Source organism: Rhinolophus sinicus, chromosome 3 (assembly GCF_057876585.1).
Source record: "Rhinolophus sinicus isolate RSI-liver-muscle chromosome 3, RSI-T2T, whole genome shotgun sequence".
NCBI classification, from domain to species: domain Eukaryota; kingdom Metazoa; phylum Chordata; class Mammalia; order Chiroptera; family Rhinolophidae; genus Rhinolophus; species Rhinolophus sinicus.
Window position 1 is genome coordinate 164,752,205 of NC_142503.1, and position 27,978 is coordinate 164,780,182.

General features: G+C 39.0%; 1 protein-coding gene across 1 annotated transcript in view; it reads left to right on the forward strand.

The window, feature by feature from the left end:
• The window catches only part of PELI2 (pellino E3 ubiquitin protein ligase family member 2), a 158,715-nt gene extending 135,564 nt beyond the window's left edge, over positions 1-23,151 (forward strand). Inside the window, exons 3-6 of the mRNA XM_019725779.3 lie at positions 1,466-1,567; positions 10,266-10,463; positions 12,047-12,235; positions 18,348-23,151. Coding sequence (XP_019581338.1) covers positions 1,466-1,567; positions 10,266-10,463; positions 12,047-12,235; positions 18,348-18,914 — 1,056 coding nt within the window. The 3' untranslated portion in view covers positions 18,915-23,151. The remainder of the gene's footprint in view (positions 1-1,465; positions 1,568-10,265; positions 10,464-12,046; positions 12,236-18,347) is intronic.
• Positions 23,152-27,978: the final 4,827 nt, after the last annotated feature.

Here is a 27,978-nt window from a genome sequence, read left to right on the forward strand (position 1 = left end):
GCAATTTCAATAGATATTTTTAAGGAACCCTGTAAGTTATTGTATAAGTAATCACTCCTTGGTTATTAGTTTTATGTTTGAGTTTAATAAAATTATTTTTCTTAAACTCAACTATAAGTATAAAGATAAATAAACATCCATTTATCTTGAATTGTAAATAGTTCTTTATTAATTTGGCTTTCAAAAAATGTCACATATCAATACCATTGAATTTACCTGACTCAGACCAATGAAAATTTAAGATTATATATGTTACAGGAGTTCAGTAGTTTAAGAAGTATTGTTTAGATTCCTGACCACATTAAATACATAAATTATTATTCTTTCTAATACTTGTATTATTTTAATGAAACATGAACAACAAAGCATCAGTTCAATAATGTAGTTTCTCAGGGCAGATGATTAAATAACCATGAGATGAACCAGGCTCACTTCCAACTTGATTGCGAATGCTGTACTATTACTCTAAGCAATTGTAGTACTAAAATATAAATGTTCAGACATTTTCATTAACATGCTATATATGTCCAGCTACTTCCAAATACCTCCTTGCTCTTCATACAGTATCATTATTCAGTAAATGTTTAATAGATAGGCTTATTAAAGTTTTATTATAGTTAATGTGAAAAAGTGGAAATGAAGATAAGTTAAAGTAGAATAGATCAAATGTAATCGAAATAATTTGGAGTACAATTTAAATAAACTACTTTGTTAATTTGAAAATTTCAAAATGTGTAACCACATCTTAAGATGTGTTCAAATATATTGTTATAGAGAAAATAAAGAACAATATTGTATTATAGATTTCTAAATTCTTTGAAAAAGACTATAACTTTAGTCTAAAAATATAAAAGATAAAACTAACTTAGCTACCCTATTTATTAATTCAATAAATCTCTGAGTTAAGCAATTGCTCATATAAGATTTAAATAACATGTGGAACAAAGTATGATTATCATTGGGTAGAAAAGTGCATTATTATATAGAAATTCTTATAGAACATTTATAGTTTTTAAAGTGATTCTTTTACTATGATTATAATCTCTATTACATGGGAAAAATACTATAACAAAGTGTTATTAACTTACCTGTTGTGTGAAATAAATTTTAAATAAATCATATTAGTCTAAAAATTCTGTCACTGAGTTAAGGTAACAGAGAAAGTATATGTTTTTCTGGGAATATGATTTAAATCAAATCTTGCAAACTAATAAATTAACTTTGATTTAGTGTAAGTGAAATATCATTCATATTAAGATAGAATATTTGGTAAAACCAGAATTGTGACTATTGGCTGCTCTGTAATTCAGGGCACAGAACAAGGACATGTTCTGATTACGTATTAGGAAAATGCTGGCTTGTGTTGGGTTTTGCTGGTAGAATATCTCTTAACTGTAAACAATTGGGGTTAAGTTGTTGAAATGAAATTTTAATGAATTTTTATATTTTTTTATTTCTTTATTAGGCTATCAGCTGCATAGGTCAACACAGTATATCGTACACTCTGTCAAGGAATCAGACTGTGGTGGTCGAGTACACACATGATAAAGACACGGATATGTTTCAGGTAACATATTGCTTTTTTTAATGGAAGTTTTAGGACATTTTTCCTTCAGTTCTGTATTTTGAGATGTAGTCAGGACTCCTAGTACTGATGATGCTTTATGATGATGCCCAAGGGGAAAGAAGTGACGACAATATAAAAATTATTCCTATTTGGTTTTTGAAAAACTAAGAAAAAACTTAATTCTAAAATTAATTGCAAAAAAAGAAAAATTTATGAAAGGTACATTCTCAGATCTCCATGCAATAAAAATAGACTTTAGTAACCAGAATAAAAATTTTTATAGCCAGCCACTTTTAAAAGCCAACATGTTCAAAATACTTCCTAAATAACACTTGGATCAAAGAAGACATCAAAGTTACAATTACAGGCCTTTTTCAAAATAACTATGGGAACATTATATAGCAAAACTCATGAGATGTGACCAACATACTCATAAGAAATGCAGAAACGTAAATGCTTTTATAGGCAGGAAGGGAGGGAGGAGGGAGGAAAGAAGTTGAAGAATTAAACATTTATCTCAAAAAGTTCTTTTTAAAAAATGACAATAAGAAGGTAGAGGACAGACTCAGGGAATAGTTTTAGTGGTTTGTAATAGAAAGTCCAGAAATAGATCAAAAGAAAGCAGGAGGAAGGAAGTAATAAAGGGGGGGAAATCGTCAATTAATCTTTTAAAAAGAGAATTAATATAGCCAAGAATTGGTACTTTAAAACACCAGAAAATTAAAATTAAGGCTAATAAAATAAAAAAGCAAACACAAATTACAAACCATGAGGCTTTGCATTTCTGAATGGCGAGGTACATTATTAATTAAATGATGTTAAAACAAATGTCAAAAAGTGTCATAGATACTAACATCAAAAAAGGATATAAATAGCTTTTGAAATAAAAATGCTCAACCTCTCATAAAAAGAGAAATATGAATTCAAATCACATAGAGATATCATTTTTCACTTATCAGATTGGCAAACATCCAAAAGGTTTTGTCAGAGAGGTGGGGAGACACGCTCCTACATCCTGTACATTAGTATAACCTCTGTGGGGTGGTGATTTGGAAATACCTATGAAAGATGCAAAATGCACGTTCGTAGACTCAGCTCTTTCTAAAGTTCTTCTCTTTCTAGATATTTACCTCAGAGGTACCCCTACATACATGCAAAATGACATTTTTACCAAGTTATTGCTCGAAGCATGGTTTAACAGCAGAAGGTTACAAATAACCTGAAGTCCTCCAGAAGGGGACCAGTTCTGTGAATTTGAAGACAGGCATACAGTGGGGGCCTCCAAGGCTGTAAAACAAGAAAAAGCTCTAAGTGAAGACACAGAAAGAGTTCCAAGCATATTTAATTAATTAAATATTCAATATTATTAAATGCATTGAGCCATTTGATAGTATTATGTTCAATTAAGATTACTTAATGTTAATAAAGTAAATAATGTTATTAAATATATTAAATTTTAAATCGTATATTATTAAATAGTGAATTAGTATAATTAAATGACTTAAACAATGCTTATGTGCATTAAATAAAGCAGTTGCCTTTATGCGGAAGAGGACTGGGCAGGTGGGCTACAGAGAGGTATTTCATACTTTTTGATTTTTTCGAACCATGTGAAAGTGTTAGCTATTTAAAACAAAGAAGAAAAAAAACTAAACAACCCTAGATAGATAGATATATAGTCATCATAATAGTCATAGGTATAGACCTAGTTATTTAAGTGCCAGTTTGAACTCAAAAGTAACATTTTGTCATGTTTAAATAAAATATAAGTGGTTTTACTCTTCATGCCATTTCATTTTATAATATTCTAAATATTCTTTCTTCTTGTTCTACCAAAGAAAATCTCTTCCTAGAGAGATATATGCATATACTTCCCTGTTGATATTTTTATGGGACTTCATAATAATTTCTTTTTTTAAATACTTTCAAAAATTATACATCTTACGTTGAAGATTTTTTCTTTTCTTTGTTTTACATGGAGAGAAGATTTTTTCTTTTCTTTGTTTTAGTCTCAATACTAAAAAAGTGAATCAAGAAAACTTCACATTTGTTGGTGGTACATTTTTTACCACTTAAAATCAACAAGTTACTGTGATGACACACGTAACTTCATTACTATTCTTTAGTGACATATTGTGACATAGTGTGTTCTACACTATTATACAATCACATGCGACTCACGTCATTCATTTTCTTCCTTCTCATCTCGGCAAATGCAGAATGAATTAAAGATTGAGCGGGATTTATTTGAGCTCTTGTTACTTTTTTTTTTTTATTGTGGTAAGAACATTTAACATGAGGTCCACCCTCTTGACAAATTTTTAATGCACAGTATAGTATTTTTAACTATAGGCTCAATGTTGTTCAGCAGCTCTCTAGAATTTAATCACTTGTATACTGAAACTTTATACCTGTTGAACAACAACTCACCATCCCCCGCCCCCAGCCACTGTTTCTATGAATTTGACTATTTCAGATACCTCGTGTGAGTGGCATCATGCAGTATCGGTCCTTCTGTGACTGGCTTATCTCACTTAGCATAATGTCCTCTAGGTTCATCCATGTTGTCGCATGTGGCAGAATTTCCTTCTTTTAAAGACTGAATATCCATTGTAGATATGTACCACAATTTCTTTTATCCATTCACCTGTTGACAGGCATGTAGGTTTTTTCATATCTTGGCTATTGTAAATACTGCTTCAGTGAACATGGGAGGGGGATTGCCGATATTTCGTCAAGATCCTGATTTCAGTTCTTTTGGATAAAACCCGAAAGTAGGATTACCACTAAAACATGGTAGTTTTAGTTTTAATTTGGAGGGGAACCTCCATACCATTATGAACTTCTAAGTGATTGATGCAGACTTTCCATTTCATCACACAGAATATTATAGACTCAAGATTTAATGAAATTAATTATTCTCTCCTGTGTCATCAAAGCATACTTAAGGGAAATTGGCATTACTTTCTAGCTGCACGTGCGTGGCGGTGAAGCGTACAGTAGCCACTAGTGTGTGTGGTGCCGCTGCTTCGATGCCTGCTGAAGCACAGTGGTGCTTTGGCACCATCGGAGCACATGTCAGCAGGTGGAAAAGGCAAATGGCATCTCTGTATTATCATAAAAGCAATTCTGTCTTCAGAGACCTGACCCCTTGAACAGATCTTGGGGGCCCTCAGAGGTTTGTGGGCCATGCTGAGAAATACCAGATATTATACTAACCTCTTAATTTCATAGCTGAGAAATCTGGGTCTTTGAAAGGAAAGGCGTAACTTAATCTAAGGGCAGAGAAGGCGTTAGTGGCAGAAGATTTCGGTCTCCTGACTTCTCTACATAGTACCAATTCAACCTCTTTAAATAAAGCATGGTAATTCAAGAAAAATGTGTAGATTAATTAAGAAAACATAACCTATTTGCCATTTTTACTAAAATCTCATTCCATTCGCAGACTAACTGGACATATTGGAGGATTAATGTCAACTCACTCTAAGCAGAGTCAAATTAAGCAACTCTTAGAAGGCCCTGAAAAAAATCAAGATTTGTTTTCACTTTTTCCTCCTTTTAACAAGTTTATATGTCTAAAACCTACCATTGGTAAAAATTACAGAGCCAAAAGCACTGCAGCATTTATATTTCTCATGTATGGACCTTGGTGTTGAGGCCTGTTCAATTTAGCCATTACACATTAAAATGATTTCTAGGTAAATTGAGCATTTAAAAGTAGAACATTAGAATGAACCCAAAAAGGACCTGGGCTGCATTTTCCACAGTGGAATCAGATAGTAGGCCTAGAGCTCAGAAATATTGCTGCCTGAAGAAAAAACATCAAAACTAGATCTGAATTTACTCGTAAGAGATGGATTAAGGGTGAGAAAATCTGAGTTAATAGTCAGAGTAAGATGTTAGTAGTTAGTTTCTAGGGTAGGGATAAAGAGAGGAAAAAGAAAAGATTGTAGCTGTTGAGAAAGTAAAATATAGAGAAGAAAATCGTTTATGAAAGGAATCAACAGATGTCTTACAGAGTCCCTAAAGTGACGTGTAATACCAAGTACAGCTTGATCATGAGGACAAGGAAAGTGGCCAGGTCCCCAAGCCACTGTTAGTGGTCTTTTCCCCTCTGATTTCACAGTGTCAATGGCTTTGAACCTGGATGCTGCGACACCGTATGTTTTTAGTTTCTGTTTGTTTGGTTTTTAATTTAGTTGGTTTCTTGTAGTTTTAGATGGTAACAGCATCTATATAGTTGAGAAAAATGTTAAAGAATATCAACATTTTTTCAGTAGTTATTTCTTAAAATGTGTGTGGGGGTGGGAGGGGGCTGTCACAGGGTTCAATCTCACTGTCATAATCCTCCATTCATCAGTTTCATTTCTTGAGCACCTAAGGCCTCCCTTTCACGGAGCCTGCATTCTAGAGAAGGCAAGTAGACCACAAACAAGCAAGCATTCCAGGCAGAGTGCCAAGGGCCAAGGCCAGAACAGAGTGAAAGAGGAGGGAAGTGACATGAGATGACCTTGGAGAGGTGGGCAGAGGCTGGGAGAGGTAAGGTCTTTAGGCCAAGTGAAGACCTTGACTTTTATTCTAGGAGTTTTGGAGAAGCTGTTGGGAAGATTTTAAGCAAGAGAGAGGTATCATCTGATTTATATTTTTTAAAGGTATCTCCAACCACTGCCTAGAGGCGAATGTAGGAAGCCAGTGTGAAAACTGGGAGATCAATTTGGAGGCTAAGGTAAACGCAGTCCGAGAAAGAGCTCATATCGATAGTAATTGGACCTAAAGTGGAGGATGTGGAAGGATTGAAGATGTGTTTTGGAAGTAGAGTTGGCAGGATTTTCACGAGGTTAAACATGGGTGTGGAGGAAAGTAAAAATTCAAGGATCATTCTTGGGTATTGCTTTTCAGCTTGAGCAAATTGGATGCCAGTCGTTGATACAGGGAATCTAGGGGCTGAAAGGGGATACAGGTTCTGTTTGGAGCATGTTACATTTGAGGTGCTTCTTAGACATCCAAATGGAAATTGGGTGTACTAGTCAGAACTCGGGGGAGACATCAGGCCTTTCTGGTGAATAAATGGGGTTTGGTGAGATTACCTAGGGAGAGGACAGAACGAGAAGGAAAGGGGGCTATTTACCAACTAGCCTGGAAGGATTTCATTATTTCAATACCAGGTTCAAATGTGCTGGGATATGCTGGCTGATTGTAAGTCCCGGAAACCTCAGGGAGAGTGGTTTCAGTAGAGCTGTGAGGAGAGAAGCTCATTCGGGGAGAGAATCTCCATTGGAGCGGGTTGTGGAGAGAGGTTAAAGGGATGAGTAAGGAAATGGCGGTAGTAACTCCTGCCAGGTTCTGTGAGAAGTATTGTTGTTAAGTGAATCAGAGAAATGGTGCTAGAGCTTGAGGGTTGCTTGCAGGCAAAGGAAAGCATTTTTAAAGATGAGATACTGGTCTAGAGCAGTGCTGCTCCAGCTGTACTCAGCAGAGCAGAGAATGTCTGTTAACAGTACAGCGTGTGATGAGTAGGAAGCTGAGAGGAAGGAGGCGCTTGGAAACTTTTACAGCCGTCCCAGCAGATGGTCATTTTTCTAATAGTCATTTTTATTGTATTTTTTAATCAGTGGCAAGTTGAAAGGTGAAAAAACCAATAAACTGGACCTTTACCCCACAAAGTCACAGTTTTTAAGAAGCTCCAGAATGTGATAGCTGATGGCGCGATCCAGTATGAAGAGAGAACTTGATGATTCAGGAGGGAGAGAGGGGGCAGGAGCAAATATCAGGAGCGGAGTCCAGGGAACGGGAGGATACTGGGATCCCAAGCGTCAGTGAAGAGATTGGTCTTGGATAGAAACAGTAACATTTCGTCCTTGTCACAGGAGGGAGGTCAGAAAATAAGGGTACAGATGCAGGGATATGGGAAGGATTGGTCCAGGAAGCATGAGGAAGGCCTTTTCAGATGCTTCAGAACCATCTTACCTGTACTGACTTCAACTGACAACCAGGCAAACCCAAACTTCTCATATATATTCATATTGAAAGTGCTAAATGCTGTCTGTGAGTGTCAGTAGCAGGGAGTAAAATTCTCCCTACGGCTACTGTATGAATATCAGCATTATATGAATATCAGATGAGATTCAGAAGCATCTTGGCTTGTGTACATGACTGCCCTTAAAATAGCAATAATCAAAAAAAAGGGCAGGGTCCAAGGTTTCCACATTGGGTGAGTTTTCACTTGAAAAGTGGCTCAGATTTGTTCCTGGCAAAAGCAACACAAGGTTTATGTCCTAAGGTATAAAATTATTCTAGCACTCTACAGGTTATTTTTAAGTGGAAGTGAATTGATAAATAAATCTTACATGACCAGTCAGATAAGTATCATGGCTTGAAATAATTGATCCTAGCATTGTGTGTTCCAGTTGGAATAAAATGTCGTGTTTTACCGTCAATTTCAGTTAATTCATCAAGACATTAATACATTGGAATGAAATCAGAATGGCCTTTCTTAAAGAGAGCAATCTCTGCAGACAAGGGACAGTGGTGTGACATTCGGCGAGAGCGTGGTTTTAGCTTGGAGCTTATGACAGAGCTTGGAAGGTGGTTGCCCTCTTCCATGGCAGTAACAGAAATTAGGTCAGAGACTGTGTTGTCGTGAGAACTCCGGGTTTTGTGACGTGACTAGGAAATTGTAGAACTTTTCACATTCCATTCCTAAGCTTCGGTGGAATAGAAGTTCAGGACAGGTTTGTTCCTGAGTTTGGAGTAGCCTTGATTTTTCCTTTATACTTCCTATATTTGTGAAATAGTTTGCGTAAGCACTTATTACTTTTTTAATTTAAAAAAGCTTTTTAAAGTGAAATAAGTCAGGCAGAGAAAGACAAATACCATATGATATCATTTATATGTGAAATCTAAAAAAAATCAAAATCATAGAAACAGACTAGCATGGTGGTTACCAGGGGCTGGGGAAGAGGGTGTGGGGGCAATGGGAGGTGCTGGTCAAACAGTACAAACTTCCAGATGTAAGATGAGGACGTTTTGGGGATTTAATGTACAGCACGGTGAGTATAGTTAATAATACTATACTATATATGTGAAAGTAACTCAGAAAATCACTTTTAAAAAGGCTTTTTAAAAAACATTAGAGGGGTCTGAATCAGTAGAGCTGAGTTACATACAGTTTTAAATGAATCTAGCAGAGTAAAGATTCTACAGCTTTTGAAAGATGAATTGTATGATATGATTGTATAATATCTGTAATTTAGATTTTATGTTGCAGTTTTTAACAAGTTATATGTTTTCTAAACCTGAAATGCATACATTCAGGCAATATGCATCTATTTAAGTTGATGAGTTTCTGTGAACCCAGTGGTTTAGTTTATTCCAGGCACATTTCATTAGGACAAGAAATTAAGGTATGTAAAAGACAAGAGAAAATAGATGTCTGTTGTTGGTTTGTTTAACGAAATAGTGTATGCATGAGAATGTATATGTGAGGTTTACAAAAGAAATTTAATATTGTTTCAGGAAGCAACAAGCAGTGCTAAACTATACATGATATATTAATACTTTCCCCTTTTATTCATTTGCATGAAAAGTGTATTACATTGCTTATGTTTTAGATAGAATTTTGAGGTCAGGATAGAGATACCTGAGAAATTTACTTTTGGGGGCCTATATGTACACATCTGGGGCTCTGTGTTCTTCCCATTGGCAGCTTCAAAATCAAAGTCACTATTGTTAGAACATTAACATCATATTTAGCGAGAAGTGATTCATTTACATATAAATGATACTATGTTAAGAAGTCTCTTTGGCATATATAACATTTATCACTGTTTTTCCAAGAGTTAGAGATTCATAGAACATCATTACATAAACATTTTACTATTTTGTCTTGAGGATTTCCTTCTTTGTAAACAAATACTCTTCCTAGTTCATAGGACAGAGCAGTACCTGTCTTATTTGGATTTATTGAATATGAAAATCGTTGTTGGAACTCTTAAGATCTTGCTAATGAAATACGTTTTTTCTGGCAGCATTTAAACTTACCAAGGAAAGTAAGCCAATATAATATTATTGGCAACTTTTTAGACTTTCCCAAGAGAGATTTTTTAAAAATCCAAAATTGAAGTATTGAGACCAGCTTTTTACATTTTTCAGTTGACAGCATCTCAGACTTTGGGCTGATTTGTACAGCCCTTTACGTCATTCTCACCCTGAGGAATGGTAACAGGTATTTGAAGTGTGTGTCTGGACTAGAGCTGTGCTTGCTCTGTGCTGAGTCGCTGGTGGATTGACTCAGTGGGCCAAGCCAGCCCCTGGAGCTGGACAAGAGTTGGGGCAAGATTTCCTTTGTTTGTTGGCTTCCTTTAAAATCTTGCTTTTTTTCCACTTGGAAATACACACACACACAAGAATAATTTGCCATGAAAGTACTGCTTCTGCCTGATCCAAGAGATAGATTCTGTTTGGGGTAAGATCTGTTTTCCTCCAGAATAGAAATTGGGCTTTTCTCTTAACATTGAAATGTCTAGTGGTTGGTTACCGCACCATCTCCCTGAGTTAAACAAGGAAAGAACTGAAAATTCTTTCATTAAATTCTGACCTTCAGAGCAGAGATAAGGGATCCCGAACCCTCATTCCATGTGAACAAAATAAGGTGACATGGTATTTTTCAGTTGAGTTATGAGTATTTTGATTTATTTAGGTGGGCAGATCAACCGAAAGCCCCATTGACTTCGTCGTTACAGACACCATTTCTGGCAGTCAGAACAATGACGAAGCCCAGATTACACAAAGCACCATCTCCAGGTTTGCCTGCAGGATTGTCTGTGACAGGAATGAGCCTTACACAGCACGGATATTCGCAGCCGGATTTGACTCTTCCAAAAACATATTTCTTGGAGTAAGTACTACTGATAACACATCGTTTCAAGAAAAACACCCATTGTTATCATATGTACATTTAATTGTAGCCAAAAACTTTGTTCTGCGTGATTCCTCTGGTTAAATTTTGAGATTTTGGTTTTCAGATGGATAGTTGAAAAGCTGTTATTAAAAAATCTGAAAATAATTAAGTCATTACTTGTTATATTTGCTGTATTATACTTGCATTTGCTGTATTATATACAGTAATTACTTTTTAAAGTATATGTTAACATTGTGTATAATGTATTTATGGTAGATTTAAGGAGCTTTATTTCAGAGGGAAAAATCAATGGTCAAAGCTAGATAATTAGTGTTCAAAGGAAAATATTAATCATTCATTCAAAAAACTGAGTGTTTGCTATGTTCCATATTGGGTGTTCTAGATGTGATATCATAGAGAACAAAACAGATTAAAAATCTCTTCCTTCCTAGGATTTCCATGTAAATGAAACCCACAAGTTTTAGTGAATATCCAGTTTTAGTGTAGTTCCTTTTTGATTCAGGATATTTTTGCAGGGGGGAAAAAAAAACACAAAGTGGCCTAAACAATAATAAAAATGTATTATCCCACATTACAAGAAGCACCAAGAAAGGCCAGCTGCAGGGTTGGTTAATTCAGTGGTTCTGTGACATCCAGGGGACCTGGGTCCTTCTGTCTTGCCCTTTGCCTCTCTGGGCACATCAGCTTCCTGGGCGAAGTTTTCTCACGGGTGAAAGATGACTCTGCACTGCCACACATCTCCTGCAGTGTGACATCTTCCAGATGAAGAAGCGGCAGAGGCACTGTTTATTCCTTGTGTCCTTGTAGAGCAAAGAAACCTTTCCAGGAAGCCTCCCAGAAGATTCATCAGGTCTCACTGGCCAGAGCTCAGCCACATGCCTAAACCAGTCATTGGCAGGAGGCAGGGATTGTCCTAACTTGTGTATCCTACTCCAGATTTACCCCTGAGTTGTGGGAACAATATCTGGCTCTGTCCCCAAGAGAGAAAAGCGAAATCACTGTGGCACAGGCATCCAAGAGTGTCTCCTGCCATTGTTATCAAGCTGCTTGTGCCTTCCACCTTTGAGGATATAAACACTGATTTGTATGAAAATATATGAAATATGAAAATATAGTGGCCACAAAGTAGTGGCTTAATAGTTGTTGAAATTTTGTATGTTTAATAAAAATGTTTTCCCTCCCTTCTGTATATTTCCCTGATAAAGAGTTCCACACTGCACAAATTGAACTGAAGAATTCACACTAGACTCTGGAATCACCTGGGGTTGGGGGGGGGGGAGGTTAAAAAGTACCTCTGAGGGAGAGGCCCAGGCATGAGATTATTTTTTTTAGGCTCCCAAGATAAATATAATGTGTCTCTGGAGATAAATTATTCATCCATTTTACCACTTCTTTCATATTGTTGGGCTAATTGCACATTTTATCCTTCTGATTATTGGCTTTAAATAGAAAATAAAAATTCACCACTTTCCTCCCCTCTGCTCCTATCCAGTATTTCAAAGAGATTCTAGAACCCCTTCATTTTGAAATAATTTTAGCATGCTTTTTCTGGCCTCCAGGAAAAGGCAGCAAAATGGAAAAACCCGGACGGCCACATGGATGGGCTCACTACAAATGGCGTCCTGGTGATGCATCCAAGAGGGGGTTTCACTGAAGAGTCCCAGCCCGGGGTCTGGCGCGAGATCTCCGTCTGCGGAGACGTGTACACCTTGCGAGAAACCAGGTCGGCCCAGCAGAGGGGAAAGCTGGTAAGTGGACATCAATCTGGAAAATGCACCAAACTACAAAAACCTAAACTTGAGAACTATCTTTGTCCTCCCCTGAAATTCAGAACCTTTGTACAGGTACGAGTGCTGTGTACTGATCCCGGGGAATGAGAATTCTGTAAGCCCTTCAAAGTAAGAGGGAAATGGCCTTATTTCCTTTAATGGTTAAGCTTTTCCCAAAGTGGAATAAAATTATCGTGTGTTCCTTACTACCTTAAAAGCATAATCTTTTATTATATACTTCACCAGAAAATTCCACTTAAATTCACTACAAGAACACACAATGCAATATAGACGTTACAGAAATGTACACTTGAACTAGATGATTAATAGATAACCTTATTCACCACTGTCACCCCAATAAATTTAATACAATTTTTTTTAAATGAAGAAGCTTATTTTTAGTGTAAAACTTCACTAATTTGGAGAAATCCTAAGCAGTCTCAGGCTAATTAATGAAAATTATGAATTACGGAATTACTTACTAGACTTTCTGGAACTAAAGTATAATTAAGTTAGCTTTTTTCTTGAGTTCATAGTAAGAAATTAATACATAATTCCCTGTATAAATCACCAAAACCATAGTTACAGCTTTTTACTTGAATAATTCATGTAGTGCATTGACTTGGCATGCTGATGTTTTCCTAGAACTATTACTGCATATCCCAGATGCCCGAAAGCAGTTGATTTTTTAACCCTTTCTTCTATGGAGAATAATTATACCTTAAATGGGAAGCTTTAGGTTTCTGACCTTGCCATAGCTGTGGGGCACAGCACAGAAAGGTTCTTGATAAATTTTCTACTCTAGTACTTTTAATTAATTGTTAGGTAGAAGCTAGAACAAGAGAGAACAAATGTTTTCTTCAAACTTCCCATAGAAAACATATAGGGAAATAAAAGATGTGATCTATCATTTTTCAGAGAGAATGATAATAACCAACTATTTTTAAGATGGAAAAAAAGATGGGGGGACTATTTTACTAACCTGGTTTGCTATTCTCTACTGAATGTTTGTTTTAAGGGGATTTTTTTTCCTTCACATTTCTGTTTTATACCATTATTCAGCTACAGGTACAGCTTTGTGTTTGATGGTAAAGTCCAGTCTTGGAGCTTATGGCTGAGCAAATATGAGAAGCATTTTCTAAGAAAGGCCAAGCAAATGCAATAAACTTTGTTTAAACACTTTTCAAGAGATTGTAAATAGGGAAGAGAATGTGAAAGCCGTTTTTCCAAATAACTTTTTGTTTCTCATCATTGGATGATTTTACATAAAATTAACCGAGGTTGGCCAGACTGGTTATTAATCATTTTAACAGCAACAGTAAGAAGTCAGTAAAAGGTTGCTGGATGCAGGCACTGCATTAAGATTTCAGAGACATTAGCTCATTTAATCTACACAGCAGCCTAGTCAGGGAAGTGGAATTGCCCACATTTTATAGATGAGGAAGGTGTGGCATAGAGAGGTTAAATATTGCTCAATGTCACAGAGTCAGAAGTGGCAGCAGATGGGATTGAAACTCAGGTTCCCCTGACTGAGAGTCTGAACTCCAAGTCGCCACTCAGTACCGTCTGTGGGGAGTCACACCTGACTTTCGCCTGAGATGTTCACACCGGAGCGTTTGCCTCCCTGGGCCAATGAAGAGCATAGGCAGCAGTCCACGGAGGGCTTGTTTGTCCAGGACGGCACATCCCAGTATGTGTATCTTGCCCACTCTGGTGATTGTGTCGTGACCCAGCTCAGGCAGCTGTGTGCCAGAGAAGTTTACAGTGCTACTGAAACAATTCCAAAAATAGCTTGTTTTAATGTATTGCATTAAGTAGGCGAATTTTGAAGTTTTCTGTGTAAGTGACCCTTAGATCTACGTAAAGTTGTGCTGTACTGTTCGTTAGTGTATGATTGACCCAGCCAACAATAAAGGTTTGCAGGTTTCCGTCAGTCTGATCTTGGGCTGTGTGTGACCCCATGGAGAGAAGGGGCCCCTCCTCCCTGCAGTCCCCTCTGATTAACTGGAAAACAGCTTCTCTCTGAGATGAGAACTTACAGATTCTTCACACTTTTGTTTCAGGGTCTGCCTCTTTGGTCCTGTACATGTTACTGACAGCAGTTGACATAAATTATGTCTATCTGGAGATAAGATTTTAGTTCCTGGCAGTGTTCTTTATTTGCAGTTTAATATAAAAATATGGAATATGAAATGATCTGCTAGCAGTCCTGAGTTATCTGTTTGTTATGACAGTATTTGATGCCTCCTGTCCTCAGTGGGGAGCTACTGGAAGGTTTTGCATTAATATCACACTCAGCATTCAATGTGAATTAATATGAAAATGTGTTTTTAACAACAAATCACCGTAGATTCTCATTAATACAGCTAATGATGAAACCTTGGCACTTTGTACTTGATCGACATAATGAACTAAATTTGGGGTAATGGCTTCTCAGGAGCTTAACCCTCTGAGTAATTAAATAGGTGAATGAACTTGGAATTGTGTCCTACTCATTCACCTAGTTAATGGTAACGTAGGGTAACATTGAGAATATCGCGCTAGTAGACTCTTGAGTGTTTTATCAAATTATATTTGAGGTATTTTATTAAACTATATTGGCTTTGTGTAAAATTAGGTAATTCAGTTAAGTTGATTTGCTTACCTAATTTTAGATGGAATCATGAAAATAACCATGGTGTTACTACATGCAGCCTCTACGAAGTGCTTTATGTTAATTCTTTCTCAGGTGTTACTCACAGTAACCCGACGAGCTCGGTGTCTCAGTGTTGTTACTGTTCCATTTACAGTTGAGGAAACCAGGGCTTTAAAAGGTAGTCACTTGCTTAGGGGTGGTGGGTGGGGATTTGAATTATCTACTCTGCGCTTAGCCATTTGCTATGTAGAGGCCGTTAGGTTTTAACTGTCTCTTACTTCCACAACCCTGTCTAGTCCTTGTGCCTTCTCCTTGCCTTTTTTATTTTTTTTTTTGGGGGGGGGGGTTGGGGAGAATTAAAAAAATAAAACCTGAACCCTTGTCTCTGCACAGTAGTATTTCACTATGCTGCCTCCTTGCACACTGTATTTTGAAGAAAAACTATACATTTTGTTCACAGATAGAGATATCATACAATAAGCAACAGTTAAGAGGGAAAACACGCTACTCTTTGAGCAGTCACTATATATGGTTCTGAAGTCAGGTCATAGATTTCAGTCCTGGTTCTACCATGTAGTTGCTCTGTGGTCTTAAATCAATAAATTGACCTCTCTGTGCCTGGCTTCACATCTATTTAATTGGAATAATGCTCGTACCTATCTTCTAAGAGTGTTATAAGAACTAAGTAAGGATCGGAGCAGTGCTGTTCACAGTAACAGTCCATATTGTTAGTTGTTACAACTGAGCAGGGGCTAGGAGCTGGAGATCCGGCAGTCAGCAAGATGCCCACGGCTCTGCCCTTGAACTGTGTATTCCAGAGAAGGTCACAGATGAGGCAGCAAGCATATCAGCAGGCTATTGTGTGATGACCACAGCAATATAGAAAGTATTGGAAGGTACAGGAGGCCCTCAGAGGGACAGCTATCCTAGACATGGGAGTCAAGAGTATGTGGAAAATAAGAGACCACAGACTCCAAGTCTGTAAGATGTTGTTTACCAAGAACTGCCTCTCAGGAAGGAAAGAAGGGTTTGTTGAACAGGTTGGCCACCACCAAACCACAGTTTCTCACCACACCAGAACTGTTCTTTTAGACACAGTTATATGCTGAGATGAGCCCTCCTCTGAAGGGAGGAGGCCATGGGGCACTCAGTGTGGCGATGGGGTGAGGAGGGACCTTCAGCAGACTTTAAAGAGGTTATTTGAAAGGAGTCACATGTTTGTCCTGTCAGTATTAAGATTTATCATTTAGTTGGGACTTGAACTTTTTCTAACTACTAATATTTGGTACTTTCTTATTAGGCAGGGGTTGCTTTCTTCACTAAAGGAAACCATCCAGGCCAAGTGACATCCCAGTGAGACCTGAATGCTGAGTGGGAGTTGGCCACGCTGAGGGGCCGACTCGGGGTGGGGTGTGATGGAGAATTCCAGGCAGAGGGCACTCGTGCGTGTGCCTGAGGACAGTCCAGCTTAGTGTGTTCATGGGCCAAACTCAGTGCTCACAGCACGGGGCAGCCCTGTTTCACAGTTAGAAAGGCAAGAGCTATAGCTGCAGAAGTCTAGTGGCCATACCATGAATATTAAGAAGTTTTGGCTTCATCCTGAAGGGCAGTGGAGAGCCAGCAAAGTCAGGCAATGACAAAATTTCTATTTTTCCCATACCTCTCTCCCCTTTACATGGCTGTTTTCCTGCACCCTAGCCTTAGTGGGGTATGCCCCTGGCTCTGTCCTCAGCCTCCGTGCCCTCGCAGGGACCCTGCCTGGGCACTCTCATCCCCTCCGAGGCTGCACCTTGATGCTGATAAATCCCAGATGTGCTTCCCTGAGTCAGATCTCTCAGAGGCTGCAGTCTCACATGCCTTCTGTACGTTATGCTACAAACACTGTCCAGCCCGCAGGGCCTACACACCCAAAACTGATCTTACTATCTTTTCCCCAAAATCTGCCATTTCTCCTACGTTCCCTGTCCATGGAAAGCCCCGTTCTACATAGATAGTGAAGCCAGATACATTCAAGTCTTTCTTCCTAAATCAGGAGCTAAGGGTTGAATCTAATTCCTCAGCGTTTAATACCTGTGCCTCTGGTCTGTTGCCACTGATCTTTTTTGCCTGGAGAGAGAACTCCCACTATTTCTTCCACCTCTAGTCTTATACCCACCCAGTCCACCCTCCAGACTTGGGGAACAGACTTTTGTGAGAGACAAATCTGTTCTGTTACAGCTGCCTGAAACTCTCCATTGACTCTGGGCACCGAGGCCACCTGACCTCTCCAGCCTGGGCCTCGGGTCCTGCCCCCTCCACACCCTGCACCCCATCCAGCCGCGAAACTGGCTGGACTCCTTGTTCCCTCAATGCACATGCTGTTTGGCCTTTCCTCGCCTCCTTCTGGTGTGCCTCCTGTCCCGCCCACTGATCCTGACACCATCGACTTCAAATCTCTGTTCAAGGAAAACCCTTTTAAAAACCATCTCTGACTTTGTCAGAGTAACAGCACACGTTTACACAGTGCTTACTGCATTCCAGACATGGTTCCAAGAACTTTCTATTAACTTATTTAATGCTCACAGTCCCCTCATCTACATTTTACAGAAAGGGAAACCAAGGCACCGGGGGTTTGAGTAACTGCCCAAGGTCACAGAAGTGACTCACACCCAGGCAGTCGGCTCCAGAGCCCACGCTCGTAGCCACTGGTGGTGTGGCCTCATAGCCCTTGCAGTACTTCATTGACCAGCTGGAGGCTGCCCGGCTCCCACTACTCAGGAACAAGGCTCTTCAGGATGGGGGTGATGTTTTATTGGTCTTTGTACCCTAAAGCATATGCGGCCCGTGGAGGCAGCGGTCCTATTCCTGCTGACCTGTCTAACTGTGCTTCTTGTCAGCTGTTCGTCAGTCTCGTGAGCACCTGGTGCTTAGCACAGCCATCCTTTTAAAATTGAAGGCTCCCCGTGAACGCGTCTGCTCCGAGCCTTAGGAATGCAGGATGAAAGATAGTGTTCAAAGCTAAGGGTCACCAGGAGTTGCGTGGACCGCTGCGGTAATGACTGCAGGGCCTTATGGGAACTTTGAGATTGGCTCTGGTCAGAATGAGTGTGGGTCTTCACTGGATGGGCTGTCCCCGATGAGATTAAAGAATAATTCTGTCATTGACTTGAGGAAAAATAAAAATCTAAGGACAATTGTACTCATTCAAGTTACCATGACACTAATTGAAGACGTACAGCTGGGTAGACTGAACTTAGGGCTTTGTGCCTATGGCATACGTGTATTATATCCAGTGTTCAAATAAGGAAACTGAGGCCCCGGGAGGCTAAGTTACTCCCCCGACCTGTTTTCTAGTGCAATACACTGCCTCCCAGTGTTTACTTCAAAGATGATTTTTGTTTATTTTGAGAGGAAAGGATGTTAGCGTGATTTGTCGAATTTCGCTTTCAAAAGGCGTGTCTGTCAAACTTGTTATAGGTGGAAACTGAGACCAACGTCCTGCAGGACGGCTCGCTCATCGACCTGTGCGGGGCCACTCTTCTCTGGAGAACAGCGGACGGCCTTTTCCACGCTCCCACGCAGAAACACATAGAGGCCCTGCGGCAGGAGATCAACGCCGCGCGGCCGCAGTGCCCCGTGGGGCTCAACACGCTGGCCTTCCCCAGCATCAACAGGAAGGAGGTGGTGGAGGAGAAGCAGCCCTGGGCGTACCTCAGCTGCGGCCACGTACACGGCTACCACAACTGGGGCCACCGCAGCGACACGGAGGCCAACGAGAGGGAGTGTCCCATGTGCAGGACTGTGGGCCCCTACGTGCCTCTGTGGCTTGGCTGTGAGGCAGGATTTTACGTGGACGCAGGACCGCCCACGCACGCCTTCACCCCGTGTGGACACGTGTGCTCAGAGAAGTCTGCAAAATACTGGTCTCAGATCCCGTTGCCTCACGGAACTCACGCGTTTCACGCTGCCTGCCCTTTCTGTGCCACGCAGCTGGTTGGGGAACAGAACTGCATCAAATTAATTTTCCAGGGTCCCGTGGACTGATGCCCTTGACAGCCATCTACGACTTTATTAACAAGTTACTGTGAAGATTTTTGCCACTAACTCGAGATTTTACCTTTTTATAAAGCTGTTTATTAACGGGGGAGGGGAGGGCCCGAGGCTGGGAGAAAAGAGGGGACATAGTGATGAAACAGACCGGGAGTTGAACAGCTAGCAGTGGTCTGTTGCATGCTGGAGACAGCGCCATCGTCGTGGAAGTCGGCTTGATTAAAACCACACTATCTTATAATAATTGGATTTAAAATGCCATGCTTTTATTTTAACCTTGGGTTTGTAAACAAGTTGTTTTTTTCCTTTGAAGACTTGGATAAAACTTTAAATCATATTGAAATCATACAAACGAAGAAATTTATTCAAAAGTTGTTGACTCTTAGTGGGCAGCCTTCCGTGCTATGGGGTGCAGGTGTTAAGCTGAAAGACACTCAGTGTCTGGAAATACTTGATACAGGCTAGATGGAATCTGACCAGATACCAAAGGGGTGGCTCTTTAAAATGGTGAACCCGAGACGTTAGGCACAGGTGGTGGTTTTGAAATCTGGGCTGTTTTCTGATTTATTTTTCTTACTTTCGGTGGTGGGTGGGGTGGGGGTATATTCATATGTTGTCATGTTTTCTTTTTATTAACGTTGGTGGAATTTAATTCTTTTATACACACAGTCACCAAATACCTTGGCATTTCAAACAAAGAATTTTCCATAACGTTTTAGTCTGCCTTGTGTATGTCCACTGTGGTTTGTCCCTGATACTCATCTTGCATGGCCCAAACTGTTTGATGAAAATGTAGCAGCTCTTAAAAACTCATTCACTGGGGGTTATTATTGCAGCAGTAAACGTGGCCTAGGTCTTATAATACCAAGTTTATTTGCTTACCGAATTGTTTAATATTTAAGAGTGATTAAAAATGAGATTTTACTTTTTAAAACCACTTGTTGGGGCTTCATAAGTTTTTTTTTTTTTTTCTTCCTTAAGAAAGCCAAAATTTTGTGATCCTGAAAGCAACATATCACAATGATACAAGCATTTTTATTCACTCTCTTTCCACCATCTGCCACCTTCCCTCACAGCTTACAGAGCCCTGTAAGTTTTGAAAATGTTTGCAAATCAAACTAAATTTAAATGTGATCATTAGATATACACAACACCAAGTGGTACATCTGCAGAGATAATTTGAAATTCCTGATTTCAAGAGAGCAAATGAGTGTTTACTGAGGAATAATTAAATTAGAATTTCATATGAGCTCCACCATCCCTCTCTGTTAGTTTCATTTCATTTGGAATAATTCTTGGATGTTCACTCTGTGTGGTACCAGTAGCATCACTGCTCCCAGAATGTAAAGTCCTTTAGACGTGAGACTGCCAGAGCTAGCTGAGATGAAATAGATCCCTGCCACATGGAGCAAGGATTTATTTAAACTAACATCCTCTTAAATTGACCATTGCAAATTTGGGCTACATTTTTTAACCTTTGTAAAGAGATATAATTTATATGATTCTAATATACTATATTCATACTTGAATTGGTTTTTCCATGTTCTGCCTCCTGGCAAATATTTTGCCTATTTTCAACTGTTCTTACCCATTCTGAATGTCTTTTCCTTACAGTGATAAACTATATTACTCTTGATTGCTGCTGCTTAGTTTGACTTAATATATAAAACATTCAGCCTCTCAGTTTTAAAATAGCTTTCCTTTTCAATGGATATTATTACTTAGGGTGAGGCATTTTGTTTTGGTAGTTTTTGAGTGATGTGAAAATTCAACAACAGTCCTCTTATTGATAGCTTACTCTATTCTGTGTAGCTTACTCTACCTGCAGACAGAAAAGGAACGACAACAATGAACTTGCCTAGAATAATATATCAAACGCCTTTTTATTTAGCCAGACAGAGTCTCTAGTGATTAGCTTTCACTGATAAGAGTGTGTCTTTTCAGTGTATGGTTCTTTGGGCTCCACAGTGATAAAGGAGACACACAGTCCCTTTTCTTGCTATAGAGCTAGAGGGTGGTTTGGGGAGTCTTGATACCCCAAAAGCATCTTATAAAGTAAATGGTCTTGCATCTAGAAAGGCTAGATTTCACCTATCAAACAAAAATTTTTTTCCAGAAAGTTATGCTGTGATATAACTTTCCATTTCAAGAACTGTAAGTCTAATAGTTCTGCATGCAATATATACCCCCAAGTAAAATTATCTTCCAACCTGGAAAGTTTCTGACTTTCAGTAAACTCAGATAACAAAATGTAAGTTGAAGTTTGGGTAATAAATTCTAAACTCTTGGAAGGAGTAACCGTGAGCCGCCCTCTGTCAGCACCACACCTGGTCGTTTGACTTCCAAGTGAGGTGCCCCCCTTCCTCCCTGCCTAAGAACCACAAAGAGGGGGCGAGTCTGCAACCAGAAAAACCATGCTCGCCTTAGCCACTTCTGGTAAAAGCCCCTTATAGTTTTGGCTAATGAGATTTCTTTTTCAGAGTTGAGAGCAAGTTAGTTTGTAAGAATAAAGAACTCTAGCTCACCAAAGTAGAGTAGCACAGTTCAGAAAAAGGTAGCCTCTCAGAGGTCACTTCTGTTTTTATGTCTTGCTTGCCATCATGTTAAAAGGTGAGTCTCACTCCCCCGTGAGACTCTCATAGGAAATTGCTGACCAGTTATCCTGACCTTGGCCTGACTAAAATGCCCTTTGTGAACAGGCATTCCAGAAGTTGAGCTGCAGTGATGTATTCCCATAGATAACATTTTTTTCATTTGTTTATGTCCGTTTACTACCAAAAAAAATCAGAAAGAATGGGCTACAACTCAATATTTTTCTAGTTGGGACTTTTTTTATTAATAATTGGTGCTGCCGGGTCACGCATGCTTCAACTCTTAACATTCCCTTATTTGGTTTCACTTTTTGCAAAAAGGGCTACAGTTCACACTGCAGAGTAAATATTAAGCTTTCTGGGTTTTTCCCCCCACTGTGGCCCAAAAGAATTAAAATCTTTTAATATAAATAGAGAGCATATTTATCATTCCTCGATAGTTAATTATAGAGTTTGGTACCTTTGTGCCTCAGGGAAGCCACGTGATATAACTGGTTATAGAATTTCAGGGTTAGGGTTTAGGGAAAGGAGAAAGCCATTGGAAAAATGATGGGCTCCATTAAGGAGACTAATGAATCTGGATGCAGAAATATGCCAGGAACTGGCATACACATGATTGTAGTAGCATTTATTTCCAGTATCAACAGGGAAATTATTTTAAGTTATTACATATACTGTATTAGGAAAGTTGAGAACTCTTTTCTTCATAATGCTTCAATGCTTTATTTCTGCTTTCATAGAAAAACTCAAACCTCTGTTATGTGGGAGCTCAGTATTGTTATTTGAGCACTTTTGAAAGTTGAAGGAAAACTTTTCCTCCTCCTTAATTTAAGTGTAACATGGGTTACAGAATTGTTACCTGCCGTTCTATGATTTTGATAAACTTCTTTTTTAAAGCCATTCTGTTCTGTGGGTTTCCATGAAAGGATTATGATCACAGCGTTGCTAATGCTAAATCAAACCTATTCTCTTCATGCGATCCTGCCTGTGACCGTGGAATTTCCGATAGACAAACCACAGAACCTTGAATAACCAGGTCCAGCTTTGACCCTGGCCTGTCCACCTTATATCCCCATAGTTTAGCCTTCCTGGGCTCAGAGCATGAAGTTCCTCCATCGGTGCTGGAAATGGAGCATGGTCAGAACACGGTGCTGCGATTGTTTCTTTACCACCCAATGGCCAGTGAGAAAACTTTAGGATCTTTTTTAAAGAATGTAAGCATTATTGAAGCAGCAAAACAAGTTTCAGTATTTCTCTTTTTTGTAAAATTTACATCCTTTCAAGTAAGTTTTAGCCCTCGTGAGGAATCCCAAGGAGAAGATAGGGAAAAGCAAGTATTTTTCCAGTTCTATTTAACTGTTTCTAAACAAACAAAAATAAACTCGAAGAAAGGGAAGTTTCTTCTTAGTTGAGATGACAGATTGCTTCTCTGTATTAAATAGTCTAGAAGTGAAGGGGTGGTCATATTTCCCATGTATAGTGTTATGAGCAGTTAAATTTTATGGCTATATTTGTAAAACTGTTCTTTTATATTTCATGTCAAATTGAAAAGTTTATTTCTTCACTATTGTACCTGTGGAAATACAAGCCATTTTACAGGAAAATCTTCAAAAACTATTAAATGGATCTCAGTATGTTTATGAGTGGTTGTCTTCAGATTCTGTGGTTATCATAAGTTCATAGGACATTCAATAGGAAATTAAGACAAAAGTAGACTTGATTTGTCCATTTCTGAAACTTCCAAGTTGATCCCAAACAATGATGCTTATTATTGTCTTATATTCTGCACAATATATACATATTAAAATCTGGATACTGAAAATCCCCCTAATTTTTTAATTAAAAAAACTTCATTTATTTGCTTATTTCTTGTGATATGATGTAGCTGTCAAATAAGTCTGACTTCCAGGAGAATTTAACCTGGCTTGTAGAATTAATAGATTTTTTTCATGGTCATTAGTCATAGTGTTACTTTTGTGACAGTCGTGATTCACATTTAACAACATAAGAATTATGTCAGCCTTCAAGCCTTAAGCTAATATGTCTTTCATAAGGAAATACATGTATTTATGACAAACTTTTTCCATCACATTGATATTGAAGGAATCTTAGTATTGTTATGGCAAATAGATTCTTCACTTCCAAAAAAAGAAAATGCACGTTTACATGGCTTTTATTTCAGGAGGTAAGTGTTCCATACTTTATTAAATCTGACATGCCATGAATTGTAAGATTATTAAGGATAAACATAGTTACAGTTGTAAGATACATCCCATTCACTAAGGGTGCCAAGACTATTCATGAGGAAAGAATAGTGTTTTCAACAAATGGAGTTGGGACAACTAGGTATCCACATGCAAAAAAATGAAGTGGGACTCCCTACCTCACACAGTATACAAAAATTAACTCATGATAAATCAAAGCTAAAACTATAGAATTTTTGGAAGAAAACAGAGTAAACCTCTGTGACTTTGGATTAGGCAATGATTTCTTAAATACAACACCAAAAAATACAAGCAACAAAAGAAAAACATAATTGGACTTTATCAAAATTAAAATGTTTTGTGCGTCAATGGACACTGTCAACAAATAAAAAGACAACCCAGGAAATGGAATACATTTGTAAGTCATATATCTGATAAGGGAGTTGTATTCAGAATATGTAAAGAACTCTTATAACTCATGAATAAAAAGACAAACCAGTTAAAAAATGGTCAAAAGATCTGAATATACATCTTTCCAAAGAACATATACAAATGACCAATAACCACATAGAAAGATTCTCAACATCATTAGCCATTTGGGGAAATGCAAACTATGAAATACCACTTTATATCCACTATGACAGCTAAGATAAAAAAGAAAGAAATACTGGCAATTTGTTGAAAAATTGGAATCTTCATCCACTGTAGGAATTATAACATGAAACAACTGCTTTGGAACAAACAGTTTGGCAGTTAGTTACTCAAAAAGTGAAATAACACAGGTGCCGTATGACCCAGCATTTTCACTCCTAGGTATGTACCCAAGAGAACTGAAAACTTCTGTCCACACAAAAACTTGGGCATGAATGTTCATAGCAGTGTTATTCATAGTAACCGAAAAGTAGAAACAACCCCAAAGTCTATCACCTGATGAGTGAACAAACAAAATGTCATATGTCTATACAATGGAATATTATTTGACTATAAAAATTCATGAGGGACTGACGCATACTACAACATGAATGAAATCTGACAACATGCTAATTGAAAGAAGCCAGACACAAAAGGTCACATATGGCATGTCAGAAATCGGCATCTTACAATACCTGATTAAAACAAATCCCGGGTACATTTTAAGACACTCCTATAACCACAAACAATAGGGTTGAAAAATGATATGCAAAAAAATAGTACTCTCAAAATTAAAGTGGAAGTAAAAATATGGGAAAGGAAAACTTTTGAAAACAATATGTGGATATATTGATTATTCATTTCCTTTCTCTACTTGTGTTTGGAAAAGAAGTTACTTAAATCCAAGCAGACACATATTGGAACTGTGGAATTTCTATATCCATGTGCTCTCAGGTACTTGCCAGAGTTTTAACAAAATTACAGAGAGCATTAAAAGCAGAAATAGTCTCCCATATAATCTTGAACAATTCATCAGTAAATTTTATATCATCAAAAGATGTTCAAACTTGGACCATTTTTTTTCTTTTCTTTCTTTTTTTGCATTTTCTTTTGTTCTCAAGAACTTGTTTAGTGATGTCTCTTGGTTTTACTGCCAAATTTTAAAATATCAAGCCCTTAGGTGAGCTGCAACATGCCCACGTTTAAAATTAAGCATCAAAAGAAAAGCCAAATTATAACAGCATTTTGGAGTCAAGAATGAAGACGGCAGGCATGGTGAGGGAAGGGGTGAACCTGTAAGTAATTGCAACGCTCGCACAGAAGGCAGTATCATCCGTGGTGACCAGTACGGGGACAAGATGGAAAGCACAACCAAGCAAGTACATTCTGCACAAAGATGCTGTGTACTGAAAGGAGGGGAAAACGATTTATAGGCTGAGAAAGACCTGGACCAAATTCTCCATTTCTGGAGGAATCTTTTATGCTGAAGCAATGAACACTTTCTAGAGAGCTATTTGAGGAGGCAGATGTTTAGATAATGTATTGCTGCTTTGCATTTCTATAACACCTTCCATCTAAGAGCTGCAGAATGTAACACAAACATTAACTAATAAATTAAGCCTCGTGGCACCTCTGCATGATCGATAGATGTAACAGCCATTTTTATAGTGCAGGAAAAGCAGCACCCTGCTCAAAGGTGCTGAAGTCATTTACCCAAGGTCATGAAGGGGGGGGAAAGGCAAACTCTTTCAAAGTGGAGTGTCAGTTCTCCCCACACTTGCACAATGTGCTTTTCTCACATGGCAGGTCAGTGACTTCAAGAGCACGTTTCCTTCTGTGGGACACGTAGCCCCGATGAAGGGGGTGCAGTGTATACACTGGTTTGCAGTGATTCGTTCCAGAAGATATCTCTTTAACTGAAAGATGGTTTGAAAATACTAAGTCTTGGATCAAAGCCTCACCTCCTTTCTCCCTGGTTTACACAGGAATTAATTTGTTTGTTAATGCTGGCCTCAGGCCTGGCATGACAGTGGCCTTTAGCTCTGGAGTCACATGTTCATGTTGCTTAATCCAGTCATGCAAAGGACTTAAAATATTACAAGAATATCAACAACATGTCTGTGCAGGCATTAATGTAATTATTTGTTTTGCTATTTGAATTTCTGAAAAGCCCATAAAATTGTCCGAAAATAGGGTGTGATATCTTGGCGACAGAGAGTGCCAAGTCCTTAACAGGCAGTAACTGGCTCGTCAGGGAAATCTTTTTTACTTGGGTCAAACCTGACTGCCTATCTTCCTAAATGGCTCTCCTGTCCATTACCAGAAACTTGGCTTTAGTAACAACCCGTTCCTTAGTGGTAGTGTCTTTTTCCTCTTTCTCTCTGATAACCCACATACTTTCTCCAGTACAGTATTAAGGCAGAGGGATAACGAAGCCAGGAAATAAAATATAAAACCCCGGTGCTCATAGTCCCTTTTGGAAAGAAAATGGCCACCTCTGTGACACGAAGTTATGATTCTACCTCAGTACACGTTTTCAAACTTGTAAAACTTGTAAAACGGAGAGTAACTAGCTCACTTCAAAGTCACTCATGTTCTTAATTTCCATTTGTTTTTCCTATGGCAAGAAATAGAGGTTGTTTGTTTGTTTTTTTCTTCATGAAGCAGGGCGTAGTTTATGTGCTACTTTCACATTCTGCCTCCTTCTCTAGAGACTGTCCCGCACCAGCATTAGTGCTTACGGAGGATCAGACTATTATTACTCAACACGCTAACAAATTACATTTGGCGCTTTGCAGTTTCAACCTGCCCCCACCTTGTTGTCTCCGCGACCTTCCCAACACTCCGAAGGCAGGCACCAACTGACGTGTGGTGAAGTGACCTGGCCCTGAGGTAGCAGAGTCAGGAGGGACCCCACCTCCTGGTTTCCACTGTGTGCTCAGAGCTCTGGAAACCACTCAGACCTGGAGGCAGGCATGCCGGATGCAAATCCCAGGTCTGGGAAACTGGTCGTCCCAAAGAAATTCTGTCACACATGGTCCTGGTCATCTCAACAAGGACTGGGGGGTTATCCACATGGGGTCTGTGCATGTGTGGGGACGGGGGACGCGATGAATGGCCATCGTTTGGGAGAAAAAAGAAACCACCCTAAGTGAGTCTGATACAGCCTCTGGAAGACTGCTTTAAATCCTCCTCGTAGACTATGTAGTTGTTTTGAAGCCTATTTTGTCTTAGAGTTAGGAGGTGAGTAAGCTTTGGTGTACAGTCCATTTCTGACTGTTGTGGGCAAAAGGAGAAAAGGTGCAGGACAAGTCAGCGGAAACAGCATGTTGGTAAACCAGCCGCCTGACCTCTGCCCCATGGGCACTGTGACTTTGCACTTCCAGCCTCTACAGTTTCCTCAGACAGAACTCTCTTGTGTATCGAGGTTGGTAAACTTAAAGGAAGGACCAAAGATCTTTGAGAGAAGAGACACCATCCTGAAGTGCTCTGGAGTGTGAACAAGATAATTCCTCAGCACTGGGCTCTGTGGTGTGGCCTTTGGAGGCTGGGTCCTAGGCCATCCGAGGCTCATTTGTCTCACTCGAAACAGCAGCCCAGGATTAGCTGAAGAAACACTCCTGCTGCTCACGCTCATTAGTACGGTTTTTGGGGGAAAAAACACAGCCTTTTCTTTGGGAGTTTGCACTGTAACTTTTGAAGCAGCCATAACGAAAAACCAGAGCACGTGAAAAGGTCCTTCTGATCTTCCAGGGAATTTATGTTTTGTGACAGAAAAGGAAACTCGTAATCACTTGAACCCCTGCTAGACTGAAAATTGGCAGAGTCGAATGGTTTTCTGACAACGGGAAG